General features: G+C 51.9%; 2 protein-coding genes across 7 annotated transcripts in view; one reads left to right on the top strand and one right to left on the bottom strand.

The window, feature by feature from the left end:
* Positions 1–2,148: 2,148 nt before the first annotated feature.
* On the top strand, positions 2,149–10,057 carry FABP3 (fatty acid binding protein 3). Of its 3 annotated transcripts, XM_044914463.1 has the most exons (5): positions 2,149–2,244; positions 2,804–2,888; positions 6,198–6,370; positions 8,278–8,379; positions 9,762–10,057. In XM_044914463.1, exons 2-5 carry the CDS (start codon positions 2,816–2,818, stop codon positions 9,813–9,815), a joined length of 402 nt encoding a protein of 133 aa, XP_044770398.1. In that variant the 5' UTR covers positions 2,149–2,244; positions 2,804–2,815; the 3' UTR covers positions 9,816–10,057. The 3 variants fall into 3 exon arrangements, with proteins under 3 accessions (XP_044770398.1, XP_021539851.1, XP_021539850.1); XM_021684176.1 differs by lacking the exon at positions 2,149–2,244 and having other exon boundaries at positions 2,706–2,888; XM_021684175.1 differs by lacking the exon at positions 2,149–2,244 and having other exon boundaries at positions 2,779–2,894; positions 6,171–6,370.
* Positions 10,058–10,780: 723 nt separating this feature from the next.
* Positions 10,781–15,255, bottom strand: part of ZCCHC17 (zinc finger CCHC-type containing 17) — a 63,907-nt gene continuing 59,432 nt past the window's right edge. For 2 of the 4 annotated variants that reach the window (XM_021684174.2, XM_044914461.1), the window contains exon 8: positions 10,832–11,701. In XM_021684174.2, the coding sequence (XP_021539849.1) occupies positions 11,540–11,701 (162 nt within the window). In that variant the 3' untranslated portion in view covers positions 10,832–11,539. Of the gene's footprint in view, positions 11,702–15,255 lie in introns of all 4 variants that reach the window. The other 2 variants (XM_021684173.1, XM_044914462.1) reach the window with 2 other exon arrangements.

Here is a 15,255-nt window from a genome sequence, read left to right as displayed (position 1 = left end):
AGGGCTGGGGAGATGCTGCTCTTGGCTCTTGGCAGGGACTGGTCCTGCCGCCTGCCAGATGTATTCACATCTGGATCTGCCAAGGGTGTAAGAGAGAGAGAACGCGTGTGCAAGAGAGAGAGAGGCAGGAAAAGGGAAGGGCTCGAGTTCCCTCCCCTTGCCCCTCGTTCCCCAAAGGCGGTGAGGAGAACAGGGCAAGGAGGATGCAGGTAATGAGAGGGATGAGAAGCTGTGCACACTTGGGAGGGAGAAGAATGAAAGCTCAGTGGAAAGCAGATAGGGTGTGGCTTAGAAGTCAACTTCGGTGACCCAGGTCTGGGCGTGGTGGGGGGATGAGGGTAGGGCAGCAAGGCTAGTGGGTCTGGGCTTTGTCTCCATGCTGCTCCCCGGAGGCAGGGCCCGAGAGAGGGGTCACAAGGACTCTCTAGCAGTGTCCCCCTCAACCCTCCCAAAGATTTTTGCAGTCCCTTCCTCACCATTGCAGCAGGTTCTAATCTTGTCTTGGAAGTAAGAAAACTGAGGATTAGAGAAGGCAAGCAATCTGCTGTGGGGGGCCCAGCAGGTGAGGGGCAGGGCTGAGAGCAGGTCTGAGACCCCTGCACTGTCCGTGGATAAGGGGAACAGTAACAGCAGTGGCAGTGAGCATGAGGTCCACCATGCTCAGCATTTTAAAATGCATTATCTCATTTGATCCCCAAACATACCCCTCTAAGGGGTAAATACTGTCATTACCTCCATTTTCAAGATGAAACAGAGACTCACAGTGGCTTAAGGGAATCGCCCACAGCCACAAAGTGAGTACCCCAGGGAATCAGAACTGGCACACAGATCTACCTGCCCACAGCTACCCACCCCAGCCCCAGCTCTCCCCGGCGGCATCGTGAGGACCATGGAGGGAGACAGCTCTGGCCCCTGGGTCTCCAGCTACTCAGTCCTTGAGAGAGGAGGTTCAGCGTCTAAAGGTTGTAACTTTGACTTAGGAACCATCCCACTCTCTCCCCCAACCCTCCCTTGCACCTGCTCGGGCAATGAGGTCACCAGGGCTCCATGCCCAGCCCTAAGGCCTGTCCCTGCAGCTTTGGCAGAAATAGGCCCCTGTCTTCTGTCAAGTGGACCTGCCCCAAAGAACCAGGACCTTGGGCAAGAGAGGGCTCTTCCTCCCTGGCTTCTTCCCAGAAACTCAAAGATAGGTGAGAAACAGAGGCCCAAGAAGGAGGGTCAGTGGGATAATGAGCTGGCAGGACCCCAGGGCTAGTGAGCCTGTGGCTCCTAGATGCACCCCCCCCCCCCCGCAACCGTGGACCTCTGCTGGCTGAGGTTCTCTTGGGCACGACACCCTTACGCAGAGCCTCCTATCTGTTAGGCATTCGCTTACCCCTCATTCCTCTGGGAAGTCTCCCCTGAGCTGCTAGATCAGGACAGGCCTTCCCTCAGATTCACACTAGTTTTGTGTCTGTCTACCCAAAAGTGAGCAATGTGAGTGTGTGTCTCATGCATGGTTGTCTCTCCTCAGCCCAGCCCAAGGCCTGGCAAAAAGTAGGTGCTTCAATAATTGCTGGATTAAGAAATGAATGGGCTCCTCCAAGCTTCCGTTTGCTCATCTGTAAAACAGTAGTTATAAAACCTACTTCGTGGACTTTGTTCCGCAAGTTCAATGCGAAAATGTACTTAAAGCCGTCAGCAAGAAATAAATACCAATACAAGGTGATCTTACTATTAAAAGCGCTTTGAAAAGCGTCAACCACACGGGAGGTCTTTCAAGGAGGTGAGTGACATTCCGTGAAAGTGCAAGCTGCTTGCAGGTGTGCAGAGGTCAGAGAAGGGCGGCAGGTGGGGAGTCGCCCCGGGGCCTGGAAGAGCTGGCTGGAGGGCCAGAATTTCTGAAGGAGGGGAAGGGGGAAATGACCTGATGAAATGCTCCGAGCCCGGCGTAGAGGTCAGAGGAGCCCGAAGCGTTGGCAAGGTGGGCGGGGAGGGGCACTGCAGGCGGAAAGGCGAGCGCAGGAGACATTCCACAGGGAGGGGCGAGCACGTGCGGGGCGGGAAGGGCACGGCGGGATGGGTCACGCTCTCGCCCCACGCAGGCGGAGGGCACAGGGGTAGCTCAGCTGCCCACGGTGCCCCTGGTGACTCTTCCGGTCACCGGCAAGCGGGGAGTGGCGGGGGAGCTCGGCTTCCAAGGCCACCTAGACCAGACTTGCAATCTGGGCTCCAGTGAACCCTCGCCTTATTTCCTGCGACCTTGTAAGTTCCCCGCTGAGCCTTGGACTCCTCACCTGCAGAATGAGGACCAATGCCTGCGCCACGAAGAGTCAGCCACAGCTTTCCCGGCGTGGGCATCAGCCCAAGGGCGTTTCCTTTCTCCTTGTCTTTCATCTCTGCTCTAACCCCAAGCTCGGGGATACACTGGGGGACGAAGGTGTCGGTGGCGCGCGCCCCACCTCGCGAGCACCGTGCCCCCAGTTGCTTCCTTCTCAGATGGCGAAGAGCGCCTTGAGGCCAGGGAAGGGAGCATGCTGGTCCTGCCAGCGCGGGGCAGGGACTCGGAGGCCGGGCCCCCGCGCTGACGCAGGCGAGCTCGGAGCCTCTGGCTGCCCCCTCCCCCTCGGCGGGTCGCGGGGGATGGGCAGCCAGCTCGGGGCTGGTGAGCGCCAGCCCGAGGCTTCCTATTTCGGGAGCTGGGGGTGTGGGCCACGCCTCACCACGTGATACAAGGGCTATTTAAAGCGGCAGCGCGGGCTGGGAACCGTGGGTCCCAGAGTCCTTGCACGCCGGTTCTGTCGCCTCTGCTTTCTTCGCCTAGCCCAGCCTCACCATGGTGGACGCCTTCGTGGGCACCTGGAAGCTAGTGGACAGCAAGAATTTCGATGACTACATGAGGTCAATTGGTGAGCGCTTCTCGGGGATACTGGGCTGGAGAGGGCCTGGCCGCGTGCGCAGCCCTGCACAGCGTTCGGGCCCTGGCTAGTACCCCGTACGGCTACTGCATCCCTCCTGCTCAAGGTGGGGGAGCAAGGGGACGCGGAGAAGGTGGCAGCCTGGGCTAGGGCACGCGAGGCCTGTTGGAAGGGGGCTTTCTGGTCTGAACCTGGCTAGAAGGATTCCCAGGTAGGGAGGCGCAAGGAGGCAAGATGTGCAGGTCGATGTTGGGGCACGGTCCATGCTGGGGCACGGAGGCGCTTTCGAGGAAGAGGGGGTATACATAGTATCTGGAGAGAGGTGGGTTTGTGTAAAAAGGGAGCATCCATTGCAGAAGGTGGGAGGCTAGCTGGAGGAGGAAAAAAGCAGGAACATGGGTGGTTTAGGGATTAGAAAGTGTGACTACAGAAAAGGAATGGGGCGGATGGGGAGTGTACTATGGCATAAAGCAGCAGAAACTCCTAGGAGGAGGGAGATGGGAAGAGAGGGGAACAGCGGGGGAATGAGATATGAGGAGAAGGTGAGATAGGGGCCCCGCACAGTTAGCAACAACCCCTGCCCCTCCGTGTTGAACTAGAGAAAGGATGGTTGCCGGAGGATGCCCTTTCACCATGCAGTCTCTGACGTCGTCCTGCAGTGGTGTGTAACCAGGCTTTAATCACTGTCAGTAAGCCTAGTAGTAGGGCGGGGTGGGAGGACCCATCACTTGCTGGCTCAGCCACTTGTTGGGGAGCCGTCTGGTGGAGAAAACCACTAGACTTCCCAGGTGCAGCAGGGTCCTGGTGCAAGGCCTAGATCTGCTAAAGGGTTCTTCCATTCCAACAATGGGGAAGAATAAAGATTCGAGTCCTTATACCTGAGGTCCTTGGAGATCCCCCATGCCTTGCCTAGTTTGACAGATGGGGAGACTGAGACCCAGAGAGAGTAGAAACTAGTCAGATCAATCCCACAGCAGAGCTAATATGAAAACCTAGATTTCTAGATGTGTAACCCAGAATAGTTTCCACTATGGACCTTGGGGGTGGGAGTGGTAGGAACTGCTTAGCTAATGATTGACCTCAGCCCTTCCCTCCTACTACGGGCTTAGATGGAGAAGGTGGATACCCTTTCTCTTAAATCCCCCGCTATGAGATTATCCCAGCCTCCCAGGCTGAGACAGGGAAACCAGAATATTGTTCATAGCTGAGCTACGTTCCATGCCTTCCTACCAGGGAAGGGGGGCTGATTCTGGCAGGTACCCAAATAAGGGGTGGGGGACCCATCTCTCCCCTCTATTCCTAACCCTTTCCTGAAATAGGGACAAGTGTTGGCTCTTGAGGTCAAAGCTCTCATGCCCCACCATAGTATGCTGGGTACTATGCCCACTGACTCCAGGAAAGTAGCCATTCTTGGAGCAGTGGGCCCTGGGCAGCTGTTGGGAAGTTGGGATGCCCAGAGTTAGCCCCTCCCCCCAAGCCTCCCATAGCTGACATTCCAACTGAAGACCTGTGTCCCTGAAGTGAGCCGCAACATCCTTACCACACTTGTTCCCTTATTTTGCCCCAAATAAGGGGCAGATTTGGGCTACAGGGCTGAGAATGTATCATCCTGCTTTTCTCCATACACAGATGGAAAGGATGAGAGGTCCACAGGGGAGAAAAGACCATCCTCAGCTCTCTCTGTAAATAGCTTCCACTTCATTTTTAAGTAGAACCCAGCTCTTTCTGAGCCTCCAAAATCATCAGCCCCATTTTTGGTCTCAGTTTCTCTTGGCTCAGTCCCTCACTCACCCCACAGTGGTTTCCTTTCTCAAACACACCACACCTCTGGGTAGGTCCTAAGCAAACAGAGCTCCTTGCATGGTGACAAGACCCTGCTCTCTTCTGGGGAATGGGATCAGCCTGACTCACAGGGGCTAAGGCCAGGTCCCTTACTGACCGGGCAGGGCAGAAGCTGCCCTCACCCCTCTAGTTTTAGACCAAGGGTCCTCAGGGGGCAGACAGACCCAGCCTAGTTAGTACCAGTGAGCACAGGCACACCTGGTGGCCTCGGCGCGGGAGGAAGTACACGCCGGGAGAATGGCCCAGGAGGAAGAGTGAACAAGTTTTGGAGCCTAGATTCGTATCCAGGTCTATCACTCACTCTTTGACTTTGGGCAAGTCACTTCTCTCCAAGCCTAATTTGTAAAGTGAGGATAATAAGACCTACTGTTCAGGGCTGTTAGGTGTTAGGAGCATTAAGTGAAACAACCTGAACAGGCCACACCTCACTTCCAGCAAGTGCAGTGTCGGCTGGCACACCACCTCCCCACACTAGGCTGTTCCCGCCTCGCCTCTGCCCTGCAAGACAGCTCACCACTGCTGCTGCGGGCAGAAGGGCAGGCCGTCGTGATGGGAGGTTGGAGGCTGTAACCTGAAGGGGTTAAGGCTTTGCTGGAGTTCTTTGTTTCACACTCTTGCAGGACACTCAGGGAGGGCTTTGCCCAGCACCCAGGGAAGCCATGCTTTGGTCAGTCGGGGAGTACCCATAGGGCCTCAGACCAGGAGCCAGGAGACCTGGATTGGAGTCCTGACTGCACTAGCACTCAGGCCTCTCCTAAATCTGTACACTGGGACACACACTCCCTTCTGCCTGCCTCCTACCTAGGTCATGGAGAAGGGGGTTTGAAAATATCTTGCTGCCATACAGAGGGGACAGGTGCACCAGTGGGTTTCAGGGCAAAAACTTCCAAAGGTGGGAAACACCTGACCCTCAGGCTTTGGAAGGCGAAGTCCACATTTCTCTTGTTTCCTCAGCCTGTGGCTGGAAAGCTGCTCAGGTGCCCTGGGAGGGAGCCCTGTGCTCCAGCCTTGGGAAACAGTACAGCTGAGCAGTTCCATGAGCTCTTCAGTCAAACGGTTCTGCGTTCCAATTCCAGACCTGTGAGCCTGGGCCTGAACCCTCAGTTTTTGCATCTGTGAAGTAGAGATAATAGCATCATGGCCTGCAGGGAGAATGAAGGGCTGAATGAGATAAGACACGTTCAGTTCTTACCACACAGAAAGTAGCTTGTTCTAACCTCAGATCTGCCACGACTTGCTGTGGCATGCCTGTCCCTTAAACTTCCCATCTGCCCAGTGAAATCAAGTGTCTCTTCGCTGCACAGAGCTAACAAGAAAACAATGTAAAAAACAGCCAGTCTCTGAAAGTTCTCATACTCTTCGCTCTGCCCCACATCCGGGCCTGAGGGTTGTTCACTGAGGTCCTCGTACCCTGTCTTTCCACTCTACTCATGCTAATAACCCTCCCCCTGCCCTCAGGTGTGGGTTTTACTACCAGGCAGGTGGCCAATGTGACCAAGCCTACCACAGTCATCAAAGTGAATGGGGACACTATCATCATAAAAACACACAGCACCTTCAAGAACACAGAGATCAGCTTCAAGCTAGGGGTGGAGTTCGATGAGACAACAGCAGATGACAGGAAGGTCAAGGTGAGTCATATAAGGGGGTCTGGGGATTACGAGACCTTTGAGACTTGGCACCCTATTATTGTACCCTGAGGGGCAGGTGATGTGGGGGGATTGAAATGAAAAAGGTGCATAAAGCCTGTGCAGTATGGGGATGTCCCAGGTGCTATGCTAGGAGCACGCTAGCCCTGTCCTCATGCTTTCCTCCCTGCCTCCTAGGGGACTATCTGGTGCCTCTGGGAGTGGGCAACACAGAGTCAGGATGTTCTTCTGACCTCAGTGTCGATTCCAGCTCCAGCTGGGTGACGTTGTGCACGGCATTTAAGAGCTCTGGGTTTCTTTCCAGTCCATAGACGGGAGAGTTATGTGGCCATGGCTGTGACCTCAAGTACTTTAGGAACAATGCCCAGGAGAATTCAGAGCTCTTCCCTGAGTGAGTAGGTCATGCTGGCCTCCAGCAGCAAAGGAGGCAGCTAGAGACAAGAGGTGGAGACCTACTCAGATGCTTCCTTTTCTCCAGCTTCCACCTCCCAGGCTTGGCCAGTGAGCCTGAGGAACTATTTCCAATTCTATCAGCCCGCAGGCAGGAAAAGCTTTGTTCTGGATAGGGCATTGTCTAAGGTGTGTTTGTACGTCTTCTCACCAAGCCTTAGCCCCTCTCCTCCCAAGGAGGAAAGGGACATCTACCTCCAGTCTCAGGGCTTGTCACCCTGTGGTGGCTCTGTGTTTGCTACTTGCCTCAGGCCTCCTAGCCCCTGGGCCAGGCATGGCAGAGACAGAACTAAGGGACTTTGACCGCTAAAGACGGTCCCTATAGCAGTATCCTCCAGCAGACCCTATCAGTTTGCCCCTGAGCTGTTTCTGCTTCCTCACAACTGCCCCAGGACAGAGAGGATAGGGTCTGGTCTCCTTGTGGAGGAAACTGGCAGCAGAGCTGGGTTGGTGCCCAAAGATGTCATCCTACCTTAGAGACAGGTGGCTGCCATATCACATGTGTCTGCCTCCTTGACTAGACCACCTTTTTAGGGGACAAGAACCCTCATTAAACAGTAGAGCTCTGGGATGCCTAAGCTAAAAATAATCTGAGTGGGCAAAAAGCTTGGGGGGTGGGCATGAAGAGTAAAGTGGTAGCAAGGATGCACACCCATTCCTCATGCTGCCCCAAACATAAACACAGCCTTCTCACATTCTCCTACTCAACCCTGCTCAGCCAGGGTCCCCTAGCCTGACCTAGAGCCCCCAAATTCCTAAAGAAAAAAGATCCGGGAGAGCTGCCAAATGAGAACCAGCTGATGCAGGCTGGCAGAGCCCAGAAGACTGAGTGGGCATCTGACCAGGGCTTTGGAACACTCCAAGGGCACCCGGTCCCTGGACCTGGCAGTTGCTGTCTACTTGTCAGCTGAAGGGGTCACATGATGTGGACCAAGAAGAGGTAGGACTACAAAGTGGGAAGTCTCATTTTCCAATACCTTCCATCCCCAAGGTCTGTTAGACATTATGTGTGATCACCACTAGGCTGGAGAGTCTGAGGACTCCTCCTCCTCAATATTCCCCAGGGATGTAGGATGGTACATGCCCCTATCTCTTAGGGGCGCTAGGGCTGTGGGTATCATGTAGAGGATAGGATAAGTGCCCATTCTGAAGGCTAGTGGCACTTCTCAGAGCCAGGCTGTCTGGCTCACCATACCGCCTGCCTCTCCCTACTTGCCTAACACCTGAAGGCCCCAGCCAGGCAATCATGGAGTAGAGGCTAGAGGTAAATGAGACAGCCTGCGGGGCGAGGTTGGAAGTAGGCCACCTGAGCTCTGGTCCTGGCACCATCATTAGTTTGGGGCAGAGGCGGTGTCCTCTGTGGCCCCAATGACCAGACACCATCTTGTCCCTCAATCCTGGCTCAGATCACAGCTCAGGCCTCTACCCTCTTTCCACAGTCCACCGTGATGCTGCATGGAGGCAAACTTGTCCACGTGCAGAAGTGGGAAGGGCAAGAGACAACACTTGTGCGGGAGCTAGTTGATGGGAAACTCATCCTGGTAAGACAACTTTGGAGCCTCACCCAGTTGGTTCCCATTACTGCCCCTTCAGTCGAGCCTGTTGTGAAAGCCAGGGTCTTCCCCTGGGATCAGTGGAGGGTAGAGGCAGGGCTGGGGTGGTATTAGGTGGGAATTTTCTGTGTGGTAGCTTTGGCCTCACACAGGCCTGGTTTCAAATCTCAGCTTAAAGGCTACATGACTTCAGACAAGTAACCTTCCAACTCCCACTGTGAAATGGGCATTACCACCACCAACCTTATGGGCTGCTAGGGTAGCAGGAGACCGTGATGCAGAGCACCAAGCATCATAGAGGCGAGGGAGAGGGCTGCCACAGGTGCTTCACAGCCTTAGTCTCTTCCTCTGTGTTGCCACCTTGCCCCATCCCGGGAGAGGTGGAAAGCAGAGCCAAACTGGATCCTAGGCTCCTAATCCCCTCTCCTCCCTGGGACTGTGCTGCCACCTAGAAAGCCTCTGGGCAGGGACAGGCTGGTGATGGTGGGGCAATGACAGTCCAGTCCCTTCCGCCTCATTCCAGCCCCACTGCCTCTCAGTGTCTAGCATGCCGGACCTACTGCACTACCTGACAGCCTGGGTAGGAAGGGACAACCAGGCTGGCACATCAGTCTGTTTAGGGACTTGGGGACTTCACTAGAAGAATGTAGCCATGACTGAACAGCCCCAGATCCGGGGCAGAGGTAGCAACCCCTGTGGTCTCTGTCTCCTAACTCTGTAGGACCTCAGGTTTTCACCCCAGCGTCTCACTGTAGACCTTCTTGGGTCACTGTACCCTGCTCCCTGTATTCTTGCACCACCATGAGCAGGGGTCCGTGCAGAGTTAAGAATGAGGTGTCTAGCTTTGGTGGGCATGTGAACTGCAGGACCAGATACTCACTGAGCAGTGGGACTCTGGTGAGGCCATGGGCCTGGCTCCACAATGCCAGACTAGACAGATGATAGCTCAAGCCTCTGGCTCCGGCACCAGCCTAAGTCAGGGAAGGATGGAGAGCTGGTAGCCTAGGACAGCCCTTCCCCAAGAGTCTCTGGACATTCTTGTTCACCTATTTGTCTACGACGTGCCATGCACCATCTTAGGCACTAGAGGAATGGTGCGAGGGAGAGAGACAGACAGCCTGGGATGCTGACCAAGTCACTTCCCCTCTCACAGCTCATTTTCTCACAACTCTAACAGAGGAATTGAGTGCCTAACTAAATGAAAAGCTTGGTGTAAGTATTAGAAAAAAATACATGTAAAGTACCTGGCACATAGTAGGGGGTCAGTAAATGAAGACTACTGGGATAGAGAGGCTTTCCCCATCGGAATGGAGACTGCCCCGGTACCTTCGGTGCCCTCACCCCTAATCTGGCTCTGTCTTTCCTTCCAGACACTTACCCATGGAAGTACAGTTTGCACTCGTACTTATGAGAAAGAGGCATGACCTGCCCACTCCTTCACTGTCTGCTCCTCTGCCAGTCAGCTAGCCCTGGACTCAGCACCGGATTGCCTCATTTTGTCCTCCAGCATTTTATATAAATCCACCTTGGTTGGGTTGGGGAAATTTCTTCTGGGGTCAGGTGGCACCAGCCTGGGTCCACTTCCGCCTCCCATTGTGTTATGTTTGTTTTTTTAACTGCATCCAAAGGGTGCGCTAAGGTCAATAAAGCAGAGCCAAGGTCACCAAATTGCCTTTTTGCCTTTGGTGACATGACTCTGGGAGTCTCGGTTTCCCTGTGTGTCAGACAGCGGGCAGAAACGACTGCCTGAAGGTCACTCAGAGGCAGCCCTGGACGAGAGACTGAAACGGACAGTCTCAGGGGCAGCAGTAGCTGGTCACCTGACACGCTCAGTAACAAAACAGCTGTTCCTACACCTTGCCTCTACACTGCTCCTCCACACGGCCATAGGAGTTAGTCCAACGTGGGATAATCAATCAGTGGCAGGGCTTCCCCGGGTTCGGCTACTAAACTGTCACCTCAGGCCCATCCTGCACTGCAGGCCCTTGGGTTTGGAAAGCTGCTCTTTGTGGGATGCTGTGGTCTGTCTTTCCAGAATGTAGGCTCAGGACACAGGATGCAGGCTTGTGCCTTGGTGGTGGGAACCAATGCCCACTGGCCAAGATGACTGCTAAGCTCCCGCCATACTATGCCCTGGCCCATTCATGGTTACAAATTCTACTGGTTCTCTAATCAGCTCTGGGGTAAGAGATCATCTAATCATTACAGAAGAGAGGGCTTATAAGTGATCTCCTAAGAAGGCCGTGACCTGTTGGTGCCTCTGGCTCTGTACCTCAGCTGGGCCTCTCTCCAAGGTCTGAGGTAATATATTAAATGTTTTTCTGTCAACTAATGCAGACTCAGTGATTGCAAGTCTGTAAATTACCCAGGAAGAGGGATTATAGCAATAAGAACATTCAGCAAGTTTAAAACCAAACACACTTCCATTTAGTGCCAGGAATTTAAGCAGAGACCTGAAGTGAAACCAACTGACTCACACAGTAGTAAATACAAAGTAAAGCAATGATCTTGGCTTGAGCTATCTGGTTCAGTGGTCTGGCAGAATGTCACACACAAGCTCAGTCACTGCAAACAATGGTTTTCTGGCTGTCACTTGTAGCACGGTGGAATCATGTTAGGGGGAATGGAAAAAGTGAGCACCACTTCTTACCATGTTCTCCCTCATCCTGCCCGTCTCCCTCGGCCCCTGTGTTGGATGCCACAGGGATCGCTCACCAATCAGCCCAGGGCAGACCCAACAGGGAAGGCCCATCCCTGTTCTCCAACTACAGCCAGACTTGCCTCCACAGCAGGACCTGTGGCTGCAGCCTGGACTCCTGTGCAGGAATCTGGCTCTGGCAGTGGCAGCTGGAGAGGGTAATAGGACCTCCTGCCGAATGAAGGAAGTTGTGTGAATGAATGGGTGAGCTGCAGGGGTCACTTGCAAAGGGACCAGGAATGATAAGTTAACAACTCATTCAGGCAGATGCTTTGACATCTAACTCCCAAACCTGCCTGCTGCATTAGGGGAAGTCATCTCCCATGGGTGAGAAGTCAGTGGGGTGGGAGGCCATACTCGCACTACTGAGTCTTTCAGGAAGCCAGGGCTTCAAGACACAAGGCCCCTGGTTCCTCCTTCTCTCAACCACCCCCTCTACTCTTTCCACTCTCACTCCTTGTGCTTCTTCTTGTGCTTCTTCTTCTTCTTCTTCTTCTTTGCTGCCTTGCTGTCTTTTGATGTGTGCCTTGCCCTCTTGCCTGTGTCACTCTCAGAGTCTGAGCTGTCAGAGTCAGACGACTTCCTGTCTCTATGTTTTTTTTTCTTCTTTTCCTGAAAAGAAAATTTAAAAGCAATGTTGCATGTGTACATTTGCTTTAAAGTATCATGACATATAATCAATAGGGGACCATTTAATAAATTATAAAGCATTAATTAAAAAGAATAAGTTAAGGGGCGCCTGGGTGGCTCAGTCGTTAAGCGTCTGCCTTCGGCTCAGGTCATGGTCCCAGGGTCCTGGGATTGAGCCCCGTGTCGGGCTCCCTGCTCCACAGGAAGCCTGCTTCTCCCTCTCCCACTCCCCCTGCTTGTGTTCCTTCTCTCACTGTCTCTGTCAAATAAATAAATAAAAATCTTAAAAAAAAAAAAAAAAAGAATAAGTCTTCAAGTAATAACAAGACAAAATGCCCCAAATGGGTGAAAGGACCAAGTCATAATATAGTATGTATTCTAGATTCTGGGGTGCTGACCATACTGTATAATGTGTGCATATAATATATACGCAATATATATATATACACATGTGTATAATATATATATACACATTCTGTATATACTGCGTATAATATATATATCGTGTATATTAAATATATGTTTTTTATATGCGTATATATAACCTATATACACATATAATGCGTATAACATATATATACACCTTCTGTATAGTATATATATACAGAAAACAATGGAAAGGACACAAACTGGCAACATGTTACCTCAGGAATGAATGAATGGGGGAAAGAATGCAGTCTTTTACTTTTTACTTCATATAATTCTGTCCAGTTAGATTAAAAAAAAAAACAAAACCCAAGCATCCTTACTTTTATTTTTAAAAAGCACAGGATATTAAAGGTGAAAGGAGTCCTGAGAGGTCACCCAGTCTACCTGAAGACAGTGCCTCACATGCCTGAGGTCACAGAATAAGGGGGTGAGAGCTCCAGGACCCTGGACTCCTGCTCTGGTTTCTAGCAGAGGCCGCTGCCAGGGAAAACTGCTGCCATCAATTAGCACGGCTCCAGCTGCTGCCCTTGGTATGTATCAACTCCAACACAACAACCTTGTAAGATTAAAATGATAAGGAGAAGAGCCCAGAAAGAACTTTCTCCAAGCTGTAACCACCACACCGTGCTGCCAAAGTAGTAACACAAACTCACACAAAAGATGGGCAGCAGATTTCCTAGGCTTCTGTGTGGGGCTTCAAGCAGTTTTTAAGCAACGCATAACCTTTTCCTTGAATTTCAAATGTTTATACTGCCTCAGTAAGGTTTCTAAGAAGGAGAGATTAAGGGAGAAGAACGAGACGGTGTTGAAGAGGCACGGCTGCTGCCTCCCCATACAGGCTCCCAACCAGCACGCCGGAGCTGTTGGCTGGCCTGAGTGCTACACCAGGTCTTAGGAGCGGGCTGTGAGAAAGAAGGGACAGAACACCGAACCAGGCGTTAGACCCAGACTAGAGTTCTGGCTCTGCCACTTCCGATTACTGTTCTGTAACTTAGGGGGAGTCACTTTATCTCGTGAGGCATACTCCCCTCGCATGTAAAATGGAGATGAGAAGAGCACGTATGCCGCATGTCCCTGGTGAGGATGTAAGGAGGCAGCATCTGCGGCTCCAGAAGCTGAAAGCCGCTTGCCCCGGGTCACACGGGCAGGGCTGGGGTTTGCACGCAGACTGGATGACTGGAAATCTCCTGAGCTTTCCTCTGAAGCACATGGCTGGCCCCTCCTCTACAGATCAGTGGCAGGCCTCGTGGTACAGTGGTCAGCGCCAACGATTTTGGAAGAAGACAGAATAAAGTTCAAATTCCAGCTGCCACTTAATAGCTGTGTAACTTGGAAGAGAGACTTAACTTTTTTGAACCTCAGTTTTCTTTTCAGTAAACTGGAAATAATAAATACTTACTTCAAAAGATGCTATGAGGATTAAACAAGATAAATACTAATTACCAGGCACTAAGTGCCAGGCACTCTGCAATAGCTACAAGTATTATTCTGTCATTTCAGAGAACTCCCAGAATGTTCTGACAGTCTAGCCGTGTGTCCACAGCAGGTGAGTCAAAGTTTTGAGAGATTAGACCAAAATTCTTTCTTGAAGTCTCCAGTGGAGTAGGGAGAGGGGAACAAAGCTTCCCAGACCCCTATTACCAAGCAGTAGGAACCATGGCTGGGGGCAGGTGAGAGCTGGCAAACAGCTGGTTTGGCTTAAGGTGCTGCACCTTCCGGATGACAAGATCATGGAAGCCCATCACAGGATATAAGGGCTGGGGAGCCTCACCAGGTTCTGCCCCTGAGATAGGCCAGGGTCCTGGGAAAGTGAGGAAGCACACATGGAGTCTGGCGCCCCTCCCCTCCAAGCCTGGCCCGGCCTGGATAAATAAATGAGGTAGGAGAGTAGGAATACCTTTTGACGTCCAAATAGCACTTTAGTTCATCAAGCTTTCTGCATCCTTTATCTTATAATAATAATCTGGGAAGGCCAAAATTCAGGAATTATTATTCCCATTCTACAGATAAGGAAACTACAACTCAGAGAAGTAAAGTGAGGTAACCAAGGCTCAGGTGACAAGAACAGTGTGCTTTCTAACTCAGAGTCTGGCATTATTTCACTTTCCTCCCTCTCAAAGATGCAGGCTCAAGAGGAGGAAAGAGGAAAAGAAGTCATAGGCTGTAACGTGGACTCCAGCTAGAATAAGGAGGGGGCGGGGGGATGGCCTTCTAGATCTCAATCTCTGAACAAAGAAAATCTAGTCCTCCAGCAGGTGGCGTTGATCGCTTCAGCGGTTGGGAGTTGTGGGGCGTTGGGGGGGTGGGGCAAGAATATGGAGTACCAGAGGTGACACTAGCTTCTGGACCCTTGACTTCATTCAAGGGGGAAGTAGAACAGAAGATAAAGGGTAAAAAAATGACCGTGGGTGTGAGCCGCGGGCAGACGTGCCAGGAGGGGCATGGGAAAGAAGCCACGGCTCAGAACTGCTCTCCAGGAAAAGGCCATGTCCGGTGATAGCACCACATCAGCAGCAGCCCAGCATGAGAAAAACAGAAACAAAAACAAAAACTGGGAAAGGGGAATAACAGCAGCTAACATTTATTAAGTACCTAATTTTCCAGATGCTGAGCTGGGCACTTTGCACACATACCTCGTCTACCCTTCACAACAATCTATTCGGTGGGCATAATTACCCCTGTATTTTCAGGAAAGAAAACAGTAAGTTCAGAGAGGCTGACTGAGACGAAGTGACTTGCCCACGTGGTAGAACCTGGATCTGACTCAAGCTGGGTCCCAAAGTGGATGTTCCTTTTAGCCCTGTCTGTATTACAGGCAGCACCTAACAGCACCTCCCAACCAAAAGGCACTGATTTTGGCCCAAAATCAATCAAGCAAGCATTTATGCTTTATTCTTAAGAATTACTCTTGAGAAATGATTGATTCTCAAACTGAGATGTTCACTGGGGTAAACTTTCGGGAAGTAAGATAAGAGTGTAATGCCTGGATAGAATTTACCTATAATGCACCAGTTAGTTTACCGTAGCTTGGAAAGGGTAAGATCAGAAGAAAAAGGTTTATCAATCAACTCACAAATATGTATTTAATTTTACTACCTACAAAGCAC

This window comes from Neomonachus schauinslandi, chromosome 4, assembly GCF_002201575.2.
Source record: "Neomonachus schauinslandi chromosome 4, ASM220157v2, whole genome shotgun sequence".
Classification (NCBI taxonomy): domain Eukaryota; kingdom Metazoa; phylum Chordata; class Mammalia; order Carnivora; family Phocidae; genus Neomonachus; species Neomonachus schauinslandi.
Note: the sequence above shows the minus strand (reverse complement) of the source record. Positions and strands in the feature narration are given on the sequence as shown.